Source organism: Octopus bimaculoides, chromosome 21 (assembly GCF_046866305.1).
Source record: "Octopus bimaculoides isolate indiv1 chromosome 21, ASM4686630v1, whole genome shotgun sequence".
Classification (NCBI taxonomy): domain Eukaryota; kingdom Metazoa; phylum Mollusca; class Cephalopoda; order Octopoda; family Octopodidae; genus Octopus; species Octopus bimaculoides.
Window position 1 is genome coordinate 19,881,140 of NC_142948.1, and position 18,656 is coordinate 19,899,795.

The window sequence follows — 18,656 nt, forward strand, 5'->3', positions numbered from 1 at the left end:
AATTAACTCGTATATCGAAGTATTACTGGACATATTTCATCATTTTTCTCACCACCCACAACCATTTCCTTCAGTTTTGATATTATCCTCTCCACTCACATTTTACATTGATCACTTTTCTGTGCTACAAAATTATCTCATACATACATTCATACAAGAGATAAAACATATAGGCATGATAACTGAGGTAAATTCTCTTAAAAAAAATACCTCAGTTGCTAATAAATACATCCAAACAAAAGAGAAAACTTTAATATCTTTGTGAAAAAAGTCACTTAACTACAAATGCATGTGTTCTTTGAAAAGAATAACCGAAATCCTTTCTATGAAATATTTTAAATAACTATAAATCATTGGTGATGTAACATCTTATATACATAATCATTTGCACAGATCATAAAAAGATGCTTGAAACAAACAAACAAAAAAAATCAGGTATTTTAAGAACAAAATATTTATTTAACATAGTTTTGTTTATTCTTTGTCTAACATTGATGCCTGTTCTTGGATGAGTGCTTTGAGCTGAAGAAATGCATTGTCTTTTAGAGCCTGACGTATTGCCTCAAAGTAACCGAAATAATGACTGAAGTTGTGGCTGCAACAGAAGAAACAATAGTCAAATACGCACAGCACTAAATGAAAAAGTAACTAACATTTTGATGTTGCATAGGATGAGGAATTATATTTGTTAAACAGTGGAGAATGTATTTACATCATAATTGGTGAACAATACCATTTGAAATATGTTTCTAACAGGACAATCTCTAGTTTGCTGTGTGAGATAAATTTAGTGCAAAACAAATAACACAAAGGGTCTAAAGGGTAGGTATATAGATAGATAGATTGATTGATTGATTGATGATTGATTGAGTGAGTGAGTCGTTTGTGCTTTGGGTCCTCAATTCCTTGATGGAGTTGTAGAGTACCTAAGACGTACAGCATGTCTTAGGTACTTTGACACCTGGTGAAGTCCATCCCTCTCTACAGCCAGTTTCTTCCAGAAGAGATAGACAAAAAGAAAAAGACTCCAGTGCAGGGTTTGTATTTTATTCATCAAAGTTGACCTCAGTGAGATTTGAATTCAGAGTGTAGAGAGCTCTACTAATCAGGTTTCTATCAGCCAACTTTCCACTCACAAAGTTTTGATCAATTTGAGGTTATGACAAAAAACAATATATGAAAATAATACAAAGTATCTTTAGAATCAAGCAGAAAAAAAAGTATATTCTAATATACATACAGCATGAGCAGAACACGAGCTAGTATTTCAGAAGTCTTTAAGAGGTGATTGATGTAGGCTCTTGTAAAATTGGTACATGAATAACAGGTGCAATTGTCCAAGATTGGTGAGAAATCTTCAGCATAACTGGAAAAAAAAAAGTTATACAAAACAAACTCGTTTTTTCAGTCATGTAAACTGGAACAAGAGGAGTTATATGTCTGATTCAGGAGGAGAACAAAGTATGAGATTTTAACTTATGACCAACAAGAACAATGCTAACATTTCAATATATTTGAAGTATTATCCTTATCTTTGCTATTTTCCTAACTTTTAGCTAAGGCTGTGGAGTCAGTACACAAAATCTGTGACTATTTGTAATTAGACTGACATATTTCTTATACTGATTGAAAGTATGTGACATGCAGGCCAATGGCCTATGTGGATAATCGAGCTACTTTCTAGCACTAACTAGTTAAAATATGAATTTAAAGGCTATGCCACTGAGGCCTTTTTTTTATCGGCAGACACACTAGCCAAATCGACTATATCCTCGCCAGAAATAGGGAAAGTGGGCGGCTTATAAATGCCAAAACCGTCCCTGGCAAAGAATGTACCCCTCAACACAGATTAGTAGTTAGCGACTTCGGGATAAGGCAATATGGATGCCCAGAAGTAGACCGGCTTGGAGGAGAAGGGTTTGGAAGCTTAAAGATCCTGAAAATGGACAGAGATTTAGAGACATACTACTCAAAACATTTGACGAAATAGAAGGGGATATAGCATCATACAACGTGGAAGGCAACTGGAGGTTTCTATGGGACAACCTGCTGAGAACCACTGACCAGATCTGTGGCTGGTGTAAAGTCCCCTCTCGACCCAAAGTAACGTGGTGGTGGAACAATGTGCTTGACAGGGGTATTAGACAAAAGAAACAGGCTTGGAAGGACTGGAAGAACGGTGGTAGCAGGGAATTGTATCAGACTGCCAGAAGGGAAGCTAGGAGACAGGTTTACTTAGCCAGAGGGGAAGCAGATAAGAAAAAATTTGCCAATGTTCTGTGCCATGAGGACCAAAGACTTGAAGTATTTTGTGTTGCAAGACAGTGTGTGAGAGGGAATCGTGTCCACTTGGATGATGGTTCACTTGCACTAAACGAGGCTGCAAGGAGAAAGGTCTTGAGACGCCACTATGAAAGGCTACTTAATAAAGAGTATGAATGGGAGGATAGAGTTTGCCGCATGTTGACCCAACACAGGGACCAGCTATCCTAATTGACAGTACCTTAGTAGATAAAGCGATCAAGAGTATGAAGGCAGGAAAAGCCCCCGGCCCATCAGGAATCACTGCAGAGATGCTCAAAATATCTGGCAGTGTTGGCTATAACCTAGTGACCCGTATAGTTAATCAGGTGATACACAAAGAAGTCATACCCAATGACTGGTGTAGCAGCACCATAGTCAACTGCTACAAAGGTAAAGGTGACGCCCTAGACACAAACAATTACAGAGGTATCAAGTTGTTGGACCAGGTAATAAAGGTCACAGAGAGGGTCATAGCCCAACTAATTAGGGAGACAATCAGTTTAGATGAGATGCAGTTTGGGTTCGTTCCAGGAAAAGCACCACTGATGCTATATTTCTGGTAAGACAGGTGCAGGAGAAATACCTAGCCAAGGATAAACCTCTGTACCTGGCTTTTGTTGACATGGAGAAAGCCTTCAACAGGGTCCCCGCTCCCTTATCTGGTGGTCAATGAGGAAACTAGGGATAGATGAGTGGTTAGTGAGAGCTGTGCAGGCCATATACAAGGACGCTGTCAGTAAGGTGAGGGTTGGCAACGAGTACAGTGAAGAATTCCAGGTAGAGGTAGGGGTCCACCAAGGTTCAGTCCTCAGCCCCCTCCTATTTATCATAGTTCTCCAGGCGATAACAGAGAAATTCAAGACAGGATGCCCTTGGGAGCTCCTCTATGCTGATGACCTTGCACTAATTGCTGATTCACTATAAGAACTAGAGGAGAAGTTTCAGGTGTGGAAGCAAGGACTAGAATCAAAGGGCCTTAGAGTCAACCTAGCTAAAACCAAAGTCCTAATAAGTAGGAAGGTAGACAAAACACAAACCCCTTCAGGTAGATGGCCCTGCTCGATCTGTAGAAAAGGTGTGGGTAGAAACTCTATAAGATGTACCCAGTGCAAGCTATGGACACATAAGAGGTGCAGCAATATCAAAGGAAGGTTAACTAGGAACTAGAAAGTTAGTTTTTGTATGTGGCAGATGTTCAGGAGCAATAAACACTGAAAATGTGCAGAAAACAACTTCTGTCACATTCCAGGGAGAAAAACTAGACGTAGTTGATAGCTTCCGCTATCTGGGTGACCAAGTTAGGAGTGGTGGAAGGGTGCGCTGAAAGTGTAGCTGCTAGAATAAGAAGAGCCTGGACAAAGTTCAGAGAGCTCTTACCTCTGCTGGTGACAAAGGGCCTCTCACTCAGAATAAAAGGCAGACTGTATGACGCATGTGTACGAACAGCCATGCTACATGGCAGTGAAACATGGGCCGTGACTGCTGAGGACATGCATAAGCTTGCAAGGAATAAAGCCAGTATGCTCCAATGGATGAGTAACGTCAGTGTGCATACCCGACAGAGTGTAAGTATCTTGAGAGAAAAGTTGAACCTAAGAAACATCAGTTGTGGTGTGCAAGAGAGACGATTGCGCTGGTATGGACATGTGGCAAGAATGGATGAGGATAGCTGTGTGAAAAAGTGCCACACCCTAGCAGTTGAGGGAACCTGTGGAAGAGGCAGGCCCAGGAAGACCTGGGATGAGGTGGTGAAGCACGACCTCCGAACATTAGGCCTCACTGAGGCAATGACTTGTGACCAAGACCTTTGGAAATATGCTGTGTGTGAGAAGACCCGGCAAGCCAAGTGAGACCAAAATCCAAGGCCTCTGCCAGGGATGTAGCCAGCCCACTTATGCATAACATTCCTTCATTGGACACTAAACTCCGCTTGCGAAGACCTGTTGAGGCAAGTGAAATCGAAATCGAACTAAATTTGACGACTGGCACCCGTGACAATGTCTCTTTCATTGAACACTAAACTCGGCTTGCAAAGACCTGTTGGGGCAAGCGAAAGCGAAATCATGATGGCACCTGTACCAGTGGAGCACTAAGAGCACCGTTCGAGCGTGATCGTTGCCAGAGCAGCTGTCTGGCTTCCATGCCGGTGGCACATAAATAGCACCATTTGAGCGTGATCGTTACCAACGTCACCTTCCTGGCACTTGTGCCGGTGGTACGTGAAAAGACATTGGACTGGCTCCTGTGCAGGTGGCACGTAAAATACACCATTTCGAGCGTGGCCATTGCCAGTACTGCCTGACTGGCCTTCGTGCCGGTGGCACGTAAAAGCACCCACTACACTCTCAGAGTGGTTGGCATTAGGAAAGGCATCCAGCTGTAGAAACTCTGCCAAATCAGATTGGAGCCTGGTGTAGCCACCTGGTTCACCAGTGCTCAGTCACATCGTCCATCCCATGCTAGCATGGAAAGCGGACATTAAACAATGATGATGATGATGAAGATACAAACAATTAAGCATCAAGACTTAAAAATTAGAATAAAAAGAACAAATTAATAAGATAATGGTATCGAGAGCATGACTCAGTCAAAATTTGACAAAGACTGTGGAAAACAGTTCACTCAACAGCATGGAAAATTTGCATGTTAATGCAAAGAGTACACATTGTTGATTAATAAACTAAATCACTAGTCAAATAACATTACTAAGAATTAAAACAGTGAATTTGACAGTTGTTGTTTAGCACTCATCAAGTAGAATCTGTTGAAGTGTTACCCCTCATTGGCAAATAGTGAGAATGGATTTGGTGTAAATACCAAGGTTGACATTGAAAAGATATGCATCCCACCCATCTAGTTACTTTACTTTTCCATGTCCAAATAACAAACTTTGTTTTTCATCTTTGTGGGGTCCAATTACATAAATTGCATAAATCAGTAAGAGATCTCTCCAAAGGGATCATTAGTTGCTTGACATGCTTGAAATAGTAGCCAAATCTCCCTGAAATCACACCTAAACGGATGCTTTGAATAATGTATTTCCAGGTACATTATGGCTGAAAAAAAAAAGAGGTTGGTCACAACTTGAATGCCTTTAATTATAGTTCTTTTTGATCAAAGCCAACATGAGGTTATACAACAACTATAGAAGCTTCCTTAGGAAACTAGACTTGTATCCAAAGTGACATTCCCTATATTATAATAGCCAATATACATGTTTGTTGATCGGTTATTTCCCTAGCCATGCTTTATCTCATATAGAGAGAATATAAGAGATGAGAGTTCTAATAACTTTCTGAAAAATACACACTTTTTAAATAAAACTTAGCAGAGATAGATTTTTTATGGAATTAGATTGCGATTATGTGAATAAAATCTTTTTTAAAGTAGCATACTATTGCAAATATACAAATGAGAAATTTTATTTTAAGGCAATAAATATTTTTATGTTGAAGATTAGTTTTCATTTCATCATTTTGTATTTCCATGTTATTTCCTGATTTTACCCATGATGGCAACAGTATACTGCCAAAATTATCTGTCCTTTAACAAGTAACACACTAGTAATCTTAATATATAAAGCTGAAGTTGTGTATCTGTGTGAAGCCTTTATAAAAGTTTATAGAAATCCACATTTTCCACTTTTTCGTAAAAATTTTTACATCAATGGAATTTTCTCGATGTGAACTTTCCAGTGCAGTAATTAGATTTTTTAAAATTCCGTTTACTTTGTGTGATTTAAGGGAGATTTGGCTGTTGTTTCTAGCAACTTTTATATTTCTTCCCTTCTACCTGGACCGGCGTTCTTACACATCGATCACGCGCTCAACATATAATATAGAGAGTAAGAGTAAAAGAGGCACAGAGAGAAAAAGAGAGAGAGAGAGAAAGTGATACATACAAAGTCATAGATTAATTTGCTTTAAAACTATTCTTCCCCTCTATCTACCTTTTCACTCTTACTTCGTTCTTCCTCTCTCCCATTTAATAACTTTCTTCTATCCCTCTACCTCTAACATATTTTTCATAACATAGAAACGTAAAAACACACACAACCACACATATGTGATCTGTGACAACAACATACACATAAACACATCAACATTATAGATATAAGATTTAGTTTGTGTGTGTTTCTTATATAAACATGCATACACATTGCTATTTTATAACTGTCTTCCGTTCTCTCTTCCTTTCTCCCCCTCCTCACTCTCTCAAACGCATACATGCGCACGTACATACAAGCATTCACTACAATATAACTAGATTTTACCTTACTACATGTGCGTCAATGTTTTGTAAATATACAAACTACGGAGCTTATGTAGACAGGACAACACATTGCAAATCCGTTAACTTCATTAGAAATGTGGGTAACTTTTCAGATTAACACCCGCACAATTTTCACTAGGGTGTTAGGGTTTAGGTTAGGGTTTTTGGGTTAGGGTTTAGGTTAGGGTTTTGGGGTTAGGGTTAGGGTTTAGGGTTAGGGTTAGGGTTAGGTAATCGTGCTTGTGTTAATCTGAAAAATTACCGAAATGTGAAAACTACCGACCCTGCTATTTGTTATAACTTTTGTTGTTCTGTTTAAGATGTACATAAATTATGCCTCCAAAGAAGAGAGCTTGCTGGGGAAAGAAAGCAACCAGTTTAAAAAGACAGCAACAGACTGCAGCAATTCACCACATTCCAGAAGCTATTTTGAACATAATGCAAAATGGTGTATCAACATCTACTGCCCAATCTGAAGAACTGTGTAGCAACAGATCGCCAGCAATTGCTTCATCAGAAATTGCCGTCCTAGCTCCTGCGTAAAGGGATTACCCTGCTATGTATAATCAGGGCAGCACAAAAAGTTGTTTTGCACAAACATTTGTATAGCCAATTAGACGGATGAAATTTACGTACAAACTGCCTTCAGACTTTCCCTATTAATTTCATCGTCTTTTGAATTATGAACATATTTACATCATAAGGGTTTTTTCGTTGTAAGGCTTTCTTTTTTAGTTGATTTTCACCTACCAAGACTTATCATAGATGGCATAATAAGTCACACCTGGACAACGTCGGGTTATACTGCTAGTTTAATAATAAAAATGTTTACTTACTCTGGGTCTGAAAGAGCTATTTCAAATGATTTCAAACCAGCTCTGTTGTTAGACTCTTTCAAAGATTTAGTAGACTGAAAACTGAAAACCAAGGCTGCTCCCCTTTCTGTGGCTAGATATGGATATCTGAGAAGCTATTAAGGAATATTTATAATTTTTGCTTTAAATAAGAAAAAAAATAATTTTAAATTTCACTGAAAAAAAAAAATTAATACAGAACTATAGTTATAATAGAATACTACACAGCTTTTTTTGCAGATGCCAACACAATACACACACTTCTTGTACCTCTTGCAACAACTCTGTACACACAAGCCAACAAAAGAACCTCTTTGCAGTTGCTTGAGCTGTAAGAAATTTTAGCCAAATCTCCTTCAAAATCACACCCTACCATCTTTACCAATAAAAGGACACATTAGATAATATAATGCTCGACATTCTTTTCTAATCTAGGCACAAGGGGGGAGGGGGTCAGTCAATTAGATCGACCTCAGTATGCAACTGGTACTTAATTTATCGACCCTGAAAGGATGAAAGATAAAGTCGACCTCGGCGGAATTTGAACTCATAATGTAAAAATGAAATACTGCTAAGCATTTTGCCCAGCACGCTGACGTTTCTGCCAGCTTGCCACCTTCTATAATACTACAAAAGAAAAGATGGACTGGTCAAGTTTAGAATGTCTTTAATCACAGCTCTACTGATCTAGGGCTAAACGATTGCAACACTACACACACTTTCTGTGCTCTTTACTGCATAAAAAATTTTTGAGGAAGCCTCTATGTGACTATTTAACCTGCTAGAAACAACAGCCAGATCTTCATCAAATGACACATTACCATCAGAAATGAAAAAAAAATAAGAGTAGATAATGTGACAAGTGGAGTGGGGGATGTGCTCAATGTGTTAGAGACAGGGGAGAGAGGAGGAAGGGACAGGGCTACATACATCCAAGCATAACTGAGTGGTTTTAGGATATCAATTCTGCTGTACTGGATGGGTCATTCTTATTGATAACCACTCAACCATGAAGTAGCAATAAAGCCTTTGGACATTGGAACAGAAGTTAAGTTAGTGTGTTTCATGCAGGGAACATTAAAAAAAGCTAACTGGAAATAAATAGACTTTATTTGTTTATTTGTTCCAGTCATTTGACTGTGCTGGAGCAGCACCTTTAGTCAAACAAATTGACCCCAGGATTTATTCTTTGTAAGCCTAGTACTTATTCTATCAGACTCTTTTGCCAAATGGCTAAGTTACAGGGACATAAACACACCAACATCAGCTGTCAAGCAATGGTGGGGGGACAAACACAGACACACAATAATATATATATATATATATATATATATATATATATATACACACAACGGGCTTTTTTCAGTTTCCGTCTACCAAATCCACTCACAAGGCTTTGGTCAGCCTGAGGCTATATTAGAAGACACTTGCCTAAGGTGCCATGCAGTGGGACTGAACTTGGAACCATGTGGTTGGTAAGCAAACTACTTACTGCACAGCCACCCTTGTGCCTATGGCAAGGAAAAAACATAAGTCAATAACTAATGTTTTCATTTTTTAGAAAATACTGGAGACAATTCTGCCTTATTACAAAGTCATCAGCAAAACAAACTTCACTTTTTGTACTTAGGAAAGTAATAAGAGAATCACTAAGTATATGTATAAGATAGTATGATTGTTGATGTAGAAAAAATAGAATTGTTAAGAAATTAAATAATTTAGAGATGCCATCTTTATGAAAATTACTGTTAACACATTATGGTATATATTTAATTCAGGGAAAATTAAAAAGCTAACCAGAAATATCTAGAACAGCATAACACCATAAAGACTGTAGTGAGATATGAACTTATGATTATACAGTTTGTAATCCAACACATTAAATTTACAGACAATATATTTTCTAAATAATTTTTTTTTTAAATAAAGGGTAGTGGGTACTGGACAAAAGCTATTTATAGAATCATATATAATACACAAATAAAGATTAGAATGATTACAGAAACTGAATTATTCTTTATAAGGTTAAAAAAGGGATATGAACTGTCGAATATATCAATTCCTTGTTCAACAGCTTCTAACACTTTTGCAGGTGTCCACAATGACTGCATTAGGCGAGGTTTGTCTTCAGGTAAATTGTTCTGTCAAAAGACATAAAAAAAGACACACCACTGAAATATTTACAATAAAATTTTTTTTAAATGCAATAGGAAGAAAAAAAATTTATGAATTAACAGAGCTAGAGAACAGCAATATGTTACATTGAGGACATGCCCAATAAATAGCAGGCATCAATGAGCACCAATTACAACCTGGTTGTCAGGTTCTTTGAGAGAGTTAATTTTGTTGCAAGCATCTGGACTAAGCCTCTGCATCCCTCCCTATCCCATATTTTTTTTTATACGACATGATCTGTAGATATTCAAGAATGGAATCAACCACATCATCAGTCTGGGACAGCCCTTAAGGTAATGGGTACAGTCCTACCTACCCTAACTAATTTATAAAACAAATGACAACCCAGGAAAACAGACATTAGAATGAACCTATGTGGGACCCTTTGGGTGATCACTCAATTTATTAGAAATAACCACCTCAAATAATACCATACCATCTTAAAAAAAAAAAAAGACACACTAGATGACATCTTTATGGATGTACAAAATCTAGAGTCATGGGATAGTCATGGTTGGAATGCCTATAATCATAGATCAGTACAGGCTAAGCAACAAAATTCAGAACATATCCACACCCATCCAAGCTTAGAGAAATGGTTAAAAAATGATTCTTAAAAAAAAAAACAAAAAAAAACATCTCAATAAATTATTAATATGTTAACTGCCACATGTACCACCAGTGGTTCATCACAATCTTCACTCAACCACTGTATGCACCACTGGTAGTACATTTTCATAATTTGTGAAAATATGTTATTCTGCATCTTTGACATTGTTTCAAGGACATTTAAATAACACAAGTGCTAAATATTAAAGTTTAATTATGAAAAAGTGTAAAAATATAAAAAGAATTACATTTTCTTGTAATTAAACAGTATCAGTATGACTGTGTGAAATATATGGCATCACCAGTAAGTTCTAGTAACAAGCCATAGCAGTTAACATGTTAAAGAAAAAAAGTAATGAGATCAAACTCAATAATTAGTACTGCTATTTATGACCTTAGTCAAAATACACATCACTACCTAAGTTATACTAGAAATTCTATTAACTGTTTAGAAAATAAAACATTCCTGACAAACAGATTTACTACCAGTACCAACACAACTAAACCAAAGTGGGGAACTGCTATGTGGTCACATGAGCTGATAGAAAAGCAGCAAAATCTACTTCAAATAGCAACCTACCAACTTGAAAAGAAGTATATGTGCACAATTGGTTAGTGCATTATAATTATAATGTGGAGGTTGAAAGTTCGTACCTCACCTGGGGCACTGACATGTATATAGGCGCAGGCATGGCAATGTGGTAAGAAGTTTGCTTCCATTATAGTCCTGGGCTGACCAAAACCTTGTGAATGGATTTGGTAGATGGAAATGGAAAGAAATCCATTATATATGTGTGTGTGAGAGTGAGTATGTGTATGTGTGTGTGTCTTTATGATTGTCCCCCACCAGAGCTTGATGTTAGTTTATTTACGTCCCTGTAACTTAGTAGTTTAGCAAAAAGAGACTGATAGAAAAGGTAGCAGGATAACAATAAAATAACTACTGGGATCAATTTGTTCAACTCAAGTCTTCAAGGCAATTTCCCAGCATGGTTACAATCCAACGACTGAAACAAATAATAGATAAAAGATTGAATAATGAAGTACTAGATACACCATTTTTCTTTACCCTTTTAGACACACCATGTTTGGCCTATATAAAAGATAGAATAGTCACTTGTGGAACATATTAATCATAGATCTACTTGATCAGAGCTAACTGGTGATAAAACAATCACTAGCCACAGAAGCAAAGGTAGGGAACCATTTCAGTATGAGAATTGAATTACAAGTGCAAACGTTTGTTAAATTACTCTTATTCTTTTAAATCTTTTTTATTTTTTCATATGTATTTTAAATATCATCAGTAGGTGATTTCAAATTTGAATATGGCTGAAATCCCATGCATAAGTGAGGGGGTTTTCCACCCGTAATATACAGGGTCAAAAATGAGTGACTCACAATCACATGACTTAAGACTTCATTCATTTTCTCAGTTGTAACACTTTCAGATGTAACACCAGAGCGATGCAGCCCTTCTAGCACAAAACCTGTAAATAAAAATACAACATATCTAATTAGAATACATATTTACTTAGCTTCCGGAAAGGAGGAAAGCAACACTCTTGATTATTTTCAGAATGGTGGGAAGAAAAGAAGGAAGAAAGCACAACTCAATGGTTGCTATTATAGTGGTCTTCGTAGCTAAATAGTTGAATGGCCTCCCTTGCAAGAAAGATTATAGAGTAACCTCCCTTTTTTAAATTTCTTGAAGCATGTGTGTCATGAGACGTGATTCTTAATTATTCAAGAAGCTTAGCATTTCTCTTGTAAGTTCCTAGAATGACTAGCGTTCCATTAATAGAAACAGCTTACTAACCCTGATCTTCCAGGTACTACTAAAGCAGCGCGGACCCGAACGCGCAGTCGCGCGTCTGCGCTAGCTAGTCGTGAGTGGTCGATCCTAACCCTAACCACGTATTCATTTGCACACGCGGGTTAGGGATAGGGTTAGGGTTAGGATCGACCACTCAAGACTAGCTAGCGCGGACGCGCGACTGCGCGTTCAGGTCCGCGCTGCTTTAGTAGTACCGATCTTCCATATGTAAACTGGTTGAAATATTGTATCAGGTTGAAATTAATTTAAGTGGCATGGTTGATGGAGAAAAAAAAATCCACTTGTATCGTGAAGGAAGAAATGCTGTTTATTCAAAATGTCAATGGTCAAGCGTTCATCAAGTTCAAAAATGTTGTGAAATGTGTACGATGCTGTATGACGATTGGCAAATGATTCCAACAGGTGGCGATAAAGAACAGCAATCAGCACCGAGTTTAAAAGTAAGGTACAGAACCATCGAGAAACATTGTTATTTTCATTATTTTATAATGTTACCTCTGCTTGGGGGTTGGGGTATAATGGTCTACGTAGCTAAATAGTTGAATGATCTTCCTTGCAAAAAAGTAACCTTCTTTTTAACTTTCTCGAAGCATCTGTGTCATGAGACGTGATTATTAATTATTCAAGAAATTTAGCGTTTCTCTTGGAAGTTTCTAGAATGTCTAGCGTTCCATTAATAAAAACAGCTTGCTAACCCTGCTCTTAGTCGATTAGACTTAGAGTCATTCATATCATTGCTACATCCGTCTATTTCTCTATGCCACATGACTAAAAACCACCACTTCACTGTTATTTCTACATTTTCTATCTCTGAACATTCTTGCATAGATTACTTCATTCAACTAGATTCTACATTTTGATTATGTATCATCATCGACCAGTAAATAAAATATTTTTTTATGTAGTAAATATATAGTTCTTGAATTTATTCTTCATCTCTTTATGAACTATTGTAATAACACACATGCAGCCACATCAACACCTTGTACTGACTATATATTTCCATTACACTATAATAGGAAGTAGTGCATCATGCTATTTTCAAATTGGATATCTCTTTGCCAATTAGTTTTAAATAACTATCATGGTAGGATACAATTTAAAGGTTATCGTTGTAATCTTAACTTTTTCTAAACCACAATGATTTACAATACCATATTCAGACATGTACATTATATTAAATATACAGTCCATAATATTTACGAAAAGCAGATTCCGACACAGGTGAGTAAAATATAAATGAGTAACAGTAGAGGTACAGGTGTCAAACCAAGGATTGACACATATACCTCTACTGTTACTTATATATATATATATATATATATATCATCATCATCATCGTTTAACGTCCGCTTTCCATGCTAGCATGGGTTGGACGATTTGACTGAGGACTGGTGAAACCAGATGGCTACACCAGGCTCCAATCTGATTTGGCAGAGTTTCTACAGCTGGATGCCCTTCCTAACGCCAAATATATATATAGATAGATATAGATATATATATATATATAGAGAGAGAGAGATAGATATATACCTACATACATATATGTGTGTGTGTGTGTATACATATCTATGTATATGTATGTTTGTGTATATATATATATATATATGTGTATGTATGCATGTATATCATCATCATCATTGTTTAACGTCCGTTTTCCATGCTAGCATGGGTTGGACGATTCGACTGGGATCTGGGAAGCCAGGAGGCTGCACCAGGCTCCAGTCTGATCTGGCAGTGTTGCTGGATGCCCTTCCTAATGAGAACTACTCCGTGAGTGTAGTGGGTACTATTTACGTGCCATTGGCACAGGGGCCAGAGGTGGCTGACAATGGCCACAACTGGTTGGTGCTTTTTACGTGCCACCGGCACAGAAGCCAGTCAAGGCTGCGCTGGCACCAGCCACGTTCGGATTGAGCTTTTTACGTGCCACCAGCACAAGTATCACAACTACAATTTCCATTTGATTTTTATTTTGATGCTGATGTACTTGACTCAAGGTCTCAAGCACAGTGGGTCGCCCTACGATCCTAGGTACTTGAATGGGCTGGGGCTGGTTATGTGAAGCTGGTGCAGGGTACACCGTGAACTCACTTTATTTGTCAGGTCTTCGCAATCACAGTATATCTCCAGAGGTCTCGGTCTTTCATCATTGCCTCTGTGAGGCCCAATGTTTGAAGGTCATGCTTGACCACCTCATCCTATGTCTTCCTGGGTCTCCCTCTACCCCAGATTCCTTCAACTGTTTGGGAGTGACACTTCTTCACACATCTCTCCCCATCCATCCGCAGTACATGACCATACCAGCACAAACATCTCTCTTGCATGTCACATCCGATGCTACTTATGTCCAACATTTCTCTCAGGGCGCTTACACTCTGTCGTGTGTGCACACTGACATTACACATCCAGTGGATCATGCTAGCTTCATTTCTTTCAAGCCTACGCATGTCCTCTGCAGTCATGGCCCATGTTTCACTGCCATGAAGCATGGCAGTTTGCACACATGCATCGTACAATCTACCTTTCACTCTGAGCAAGAGACCCTTTGTCACCAGTAGTAGAAGCTTTCTGAACTTTTCCCAAGCTATTCTTATTCTAGTGGTAACACTCTGAACATTCACGCCTACTACGGACTTGGTTACCTAGGTAGCGGAAGCTATCAACTACTTCTAGTTTCTCCCCCTGGCGTGTGATGGAATCTGTTTTCTGAGCATCTGTGGTGTCTATTGCCCCTGTGCATCTGCTGTACACGAACACTAACTTCTCAGTTAATCTTCCTTTGATGTTGCTGCACTCTTATGCGTCCATAGCTTACACTGGTACATCTTATGGAGTTTATACCTACTCCTTTTCTACACATCGAGCAGGGCCACCTACCTGATGGGGTGTGTGATGAGTTCGCCTTCCTACTTACTAGAACTTTGGTCTTTGCTACATTGACTCAAAGGCCTTTCGATTCTAAACCTTGCTTCCACACCCGAAATTTCTTTTCTAGTTCCAGTAGTGTTTCTGTTATTAGGGCTAGGTCATCAGCATAGAGGAGCTCACAGGGCAACCCATCTTGAAATCCTCTGTTACTGCATGGAGGACTATAATGAATAAAAGGGGACTGAGGGCTAAACCTTGGTGGACCCCTACTTCTACCCGGAATTCTTCACTATACTTTCCTAACCTTACTAATGACCTCTCTGGATAGGGCCTGTACAGCCCTTATTAACCATTTGTCAATCTCCAGTTTCCACATCGCCCACCAGATAAGGGATTGGAGGACCCTGACCACAAAAGCTAAGTATAGGGGTTTATCTTTATCTAGGTATTTCTCCTGCAGTTATCGAACCAGGAATATGGCATCAGTGGTGCTTCTACCTGGCACAAAACCAAACTGCACCTCATCTAAGCAGACTCTCTCCCTAGTGAGATGGGCTATGACCCTCTCTATGACCTTCATCACTTGATCCAGCAGTTTGATAGCCCTGTAGTTATTTCTATCTAGAGCATCACCTTTACCCTTGTAGCAGTTGACTATGGTATGACTCCATCATGAACTACCTGGTTTACAATGCGGGTGACTAGGCCATAGCCCACACCACCGGATGCTTTAAGCATCTCAGTAGTGATTCCTGATGGGTGGGGAGCTTTTCCTAGCTTCATACCCTTCATTGCTTTATCTACCAGGGAGCTGTCTATTCGGATAGCTGGTCTCTCTACTGAGTCAATATTTGGCAGGCTCTCCTCCTCCCATTCATTCTCCACATTCAGGAGTTTTCATAATGGATTCTCCAAGCCTCTTTCTTTTCAGTATCACTAAAAGCAAGTACACCATCATCCATGCGGACACATTTCTCTCCTGTGACATCACAATTTTCTCTCACACACTGTCTTGCAATCCAAAATACCTCAGTTCTTTGGTCCTCATGTCGCTGGACATTGGCAAACTACTACTTTTCCACTTCACCCTTGGCTATGTATACCTGCCGCCCAGCCTCCCTTTTGGCTACATGGTACAGTTTCCTGCTACCCCCACCCTTCTAGGCTTTCCAGGCCTGTTTCTTTGCTCTAATGGCTTTGTCTACCATACTATTCCACCACCACGTAACTCTGGGTCTGGAAGGGACTTTGCACCATCCACAGACTTGGTCTGTTGTGGCACTCAGCAAGCTGTCCCGTAGGAATTTCCAGCTACCTTCTATGTCAGAAGTCTGTAGCTCCTCCTCCCTCTCATCAAATTTCTTGATGAGGATGTCCCTAAATCTCTGACCATGTGAAGGGTTCTTTACCTTCCAAATCCTTCTTTTTTGGATTGGTCTACTTCTTGGTATCCTTCTGGCCTCAAGCCTAAAATCACTAATGACGAGCCTATGCTGGGGGGGTACATTCCTCACCCAGAAGGGTCTTTGTATTTAAGAGCAACACTGCGTCCTGCTGTCTGGTGAGGATGAAATCAATCTGGCTAGCAGAGTCCCCTGATTGATAGGTTATCAGGTGCTTGTCTGGCTTCCTGAAGTTAGTGTTGCAGATTAAAAGGTTACATGTATCACAGAACTCCAGTAGCCTAGTTCCCTCATTGTTCCGGGTGCCAATACCATGGCACCCGTGTACCCCAGTGAAGATACCAGATTCCTGCCCAACATGCCCATTAAAATCTCCAGCCACAAAGATGAGGTCATTGCCACTCATCTTTGAGGTAGCCTGTAGAAGGGTATCATAAAAGTGGTCCTTCTGATCATTTGGTAACCCCGCATGTGGGACATAGGCGGAGATAATTGTAGCTGTGCTGTTCTGCAGGACTAGCCTGAACTTAAGCTCTATCACATACCCTATCAACCTCCCTGACTTTATCCACCCATTTCTCTGCAAGGAGTATGCCTACACCCCTACACCATCCATGTTATCTTGCCAGAAGACTTTATACCTATGTGCTTTGCCTGTGAGGACCCTAGCTGAAGCTCCTCTCCATCTTACCTCTTGTATGCAGCATACATCAACCTGTTTCCTTTCAAGCATCTCTACAATTTCACTAGACCTACCTTTCAGTGTGCCAACATTGACAGTGCTAACTCTGAAAACTGGGAAGGGAATGCGGGGTGAAGTTTGGGGAGGAGATATGTTATTCAGTGCCTGAAAAGAAGAGAGAGGTTGTGGTGTTTGTTTTTTAGGCATGCTTCATTTGTTCTCTCTTCTGACCTGACAACATTCAAGCATGTTAAAATTGTTGCCCCTACTGGTGGTAGGAGCCGGTGTTAGCAACGTTGTAAGCATAAGCATTATGGACATCAAATTATGTAGATTTAAGCAGTGTAACAAAAATATAGATATTCCAATGTTAGGTTAGGAGAAAGTCAGCTAAAAACTGGTTGTGCTTGTCCAGGAAGAGGGAGATTGCAGGTATGATGGAGGATACCACCAGCAGGGAAGGGTTCAGACAGAGAGAGATGAAACAAGCTCATTTCTACATACACACAAGGGTACCCCCACACACGAACAAGCATACATGGACAGCTGAATGGCTTTCTCCATTTGATAAGACTAAGGAAAATTCCTGGGTAGTTGTTGGCATGTTTCTAGACAGAATGAAAATGAAACGAAAGATAGCCAGTTAAGTAGGTGGGCAGATAACCTGGTTGTGTTTGTCCCAGTAGAAGGAGAGAGATAGGGAAAGAGAGAGTGCAGGTAATATAGGGAACAACACCAGTGAGGAGTGGGAATTGGGAGAAGAGATATCTGGTAGTGGTGGTGACAAATTTCTAGACTGCGTAAGATAGCTGGTTAAGTGGGTGGGTGGATGAACAGTTGGGCAGGTTGCATTTTCCCTAGAAAAGAGAGAAGTGCAGGTAAAATATAAAGAACAGCCCAGTGAGGAGGAGGGATTGGGAGAATAGACACAGGTAATGGTGGTGGGAGAAGGGATATCCGGTGTAGATGGTGGAAAGATAGAGATATCCAGTATTGGTGGTGGGGGAAGATAGAGATATCCGGTATTGGTGTTGGGGGCAGGATAGGGCGGGCACACCCTGTGAACAAGCAAGTTTAGTTTGTGGACAGAGGGATGAAAATAATGGAAATAAGAATGAGATTAACAGACTGAGAAACGAGAAAAAATGAGTAATTATCTTAACGATATTACATGAGATAAAATTATATTTTCGAGGGGGGACATTTTCAATGGTTAGCTCATAAAAACAAGCTCATCATCATCATCATCGTTTAATGTCCGATTTCCATGCTAGCATGGGTTGGACTATTTGACTGAGGACTGGTAAAACCAGATGGCTACACCAGGCTCCAATCTGATTTGGCAGAGTTTCTACAGCTGGATGCCCTTCCTAACGCCAACCACTCAGAGAGTGTCACCTGCACGAAGGCCAGTCAGGCAGTAATGGCAACGGCCACGCTCAAAATGGTGTATTTTATGTGCCACCCGCACAAGAGCCAGTCCAGGGGCACTGGCAACGATCTCGCTCGAAAATCCTTACACATGTCACAGGCACAAGTGCCAGAAAGGCGACGCTGGGCACAGGTTTCATCCCGATTTCTCTTTCGTTTGCCCCAATATGTATTTGCAAGCTGAGTTTCGTGACCATTGAAGGAGACGACATTGGCAT

The 18,656-nt window shown here is 39.5% G+C and overlaps 2 protein-coding genes across 16 annotated transcripts in view; one reads left to right on the forward strand and one right to left on the reverse strand.

The window, feature by feature from the left end:
• Positions 1 to 436: 436 nt before the first annotated feature.
• Positions 437 to 18,656, reverse strand: part of LOC106883222 (queuine tRNA-ribosyltransferase accessory subunit 2) — an 84,052-nt gene continuing 65,832 nt past the window's right edge. For all 10 annotated transcript variants that reach the window (XM_089338891.1, XM_089338897.1, XM_089338896.1 and 7 more), the window contains 5 exons: positions 11,616 to 11,704; positions 9,465 to 9,571; positions 7,413 to 7,532; positions 1,241 to 1,366; positions 437 to 595 (listed from right to left, as the gene is read on the reverse strand). In XM_089338891.1, the coding sequence (XP_089195017.1) occupies positions 475 to 595; positions 1,241 to 1,366; positions 7,413 to 7,532; positions 9,465 to 9,571; positions 11,616 to 11,704 (563 nt within the window). In that variant the 3' untranslated portion in view covers positions 437 to 474. The remainder of the gene's footprint in view (positions 596 to 1,240; positions 1,367 to 7,412; positions 7,533 to 9,464; positions 9,572 to 11,615; positions 11,705 to 18,656) is intronic.
• The window catches only part of LOC106883226 (uncharacterized), a 60,764-nt gene continuing 54,144 nt past the window's right edge, over positions 12,037 to 18,656 (forward strand). For 3 of the 6 annotated variants that reach the window (XR_016237774.1, XR_016237775.1, XR_016237771.1), the window contains exon 1: positions 12,037 to 12,496. Coding sequence is in view for 1 of the 6 variants with exons in the window: in XM_014934156.3 (XP_014789642.1) it covers positions 12,306 to 12,491 (186 nt within the window). In the remaining 5 variants the exon portion in view is untranslated. The remainder of the gene's footprint in view (positions 12,497 to 18,656) is intronic. The other 3 variants (XR_016237772.1, XR_016237773.1, XM_014934156.3) reach the window with 1 other exon arrangement.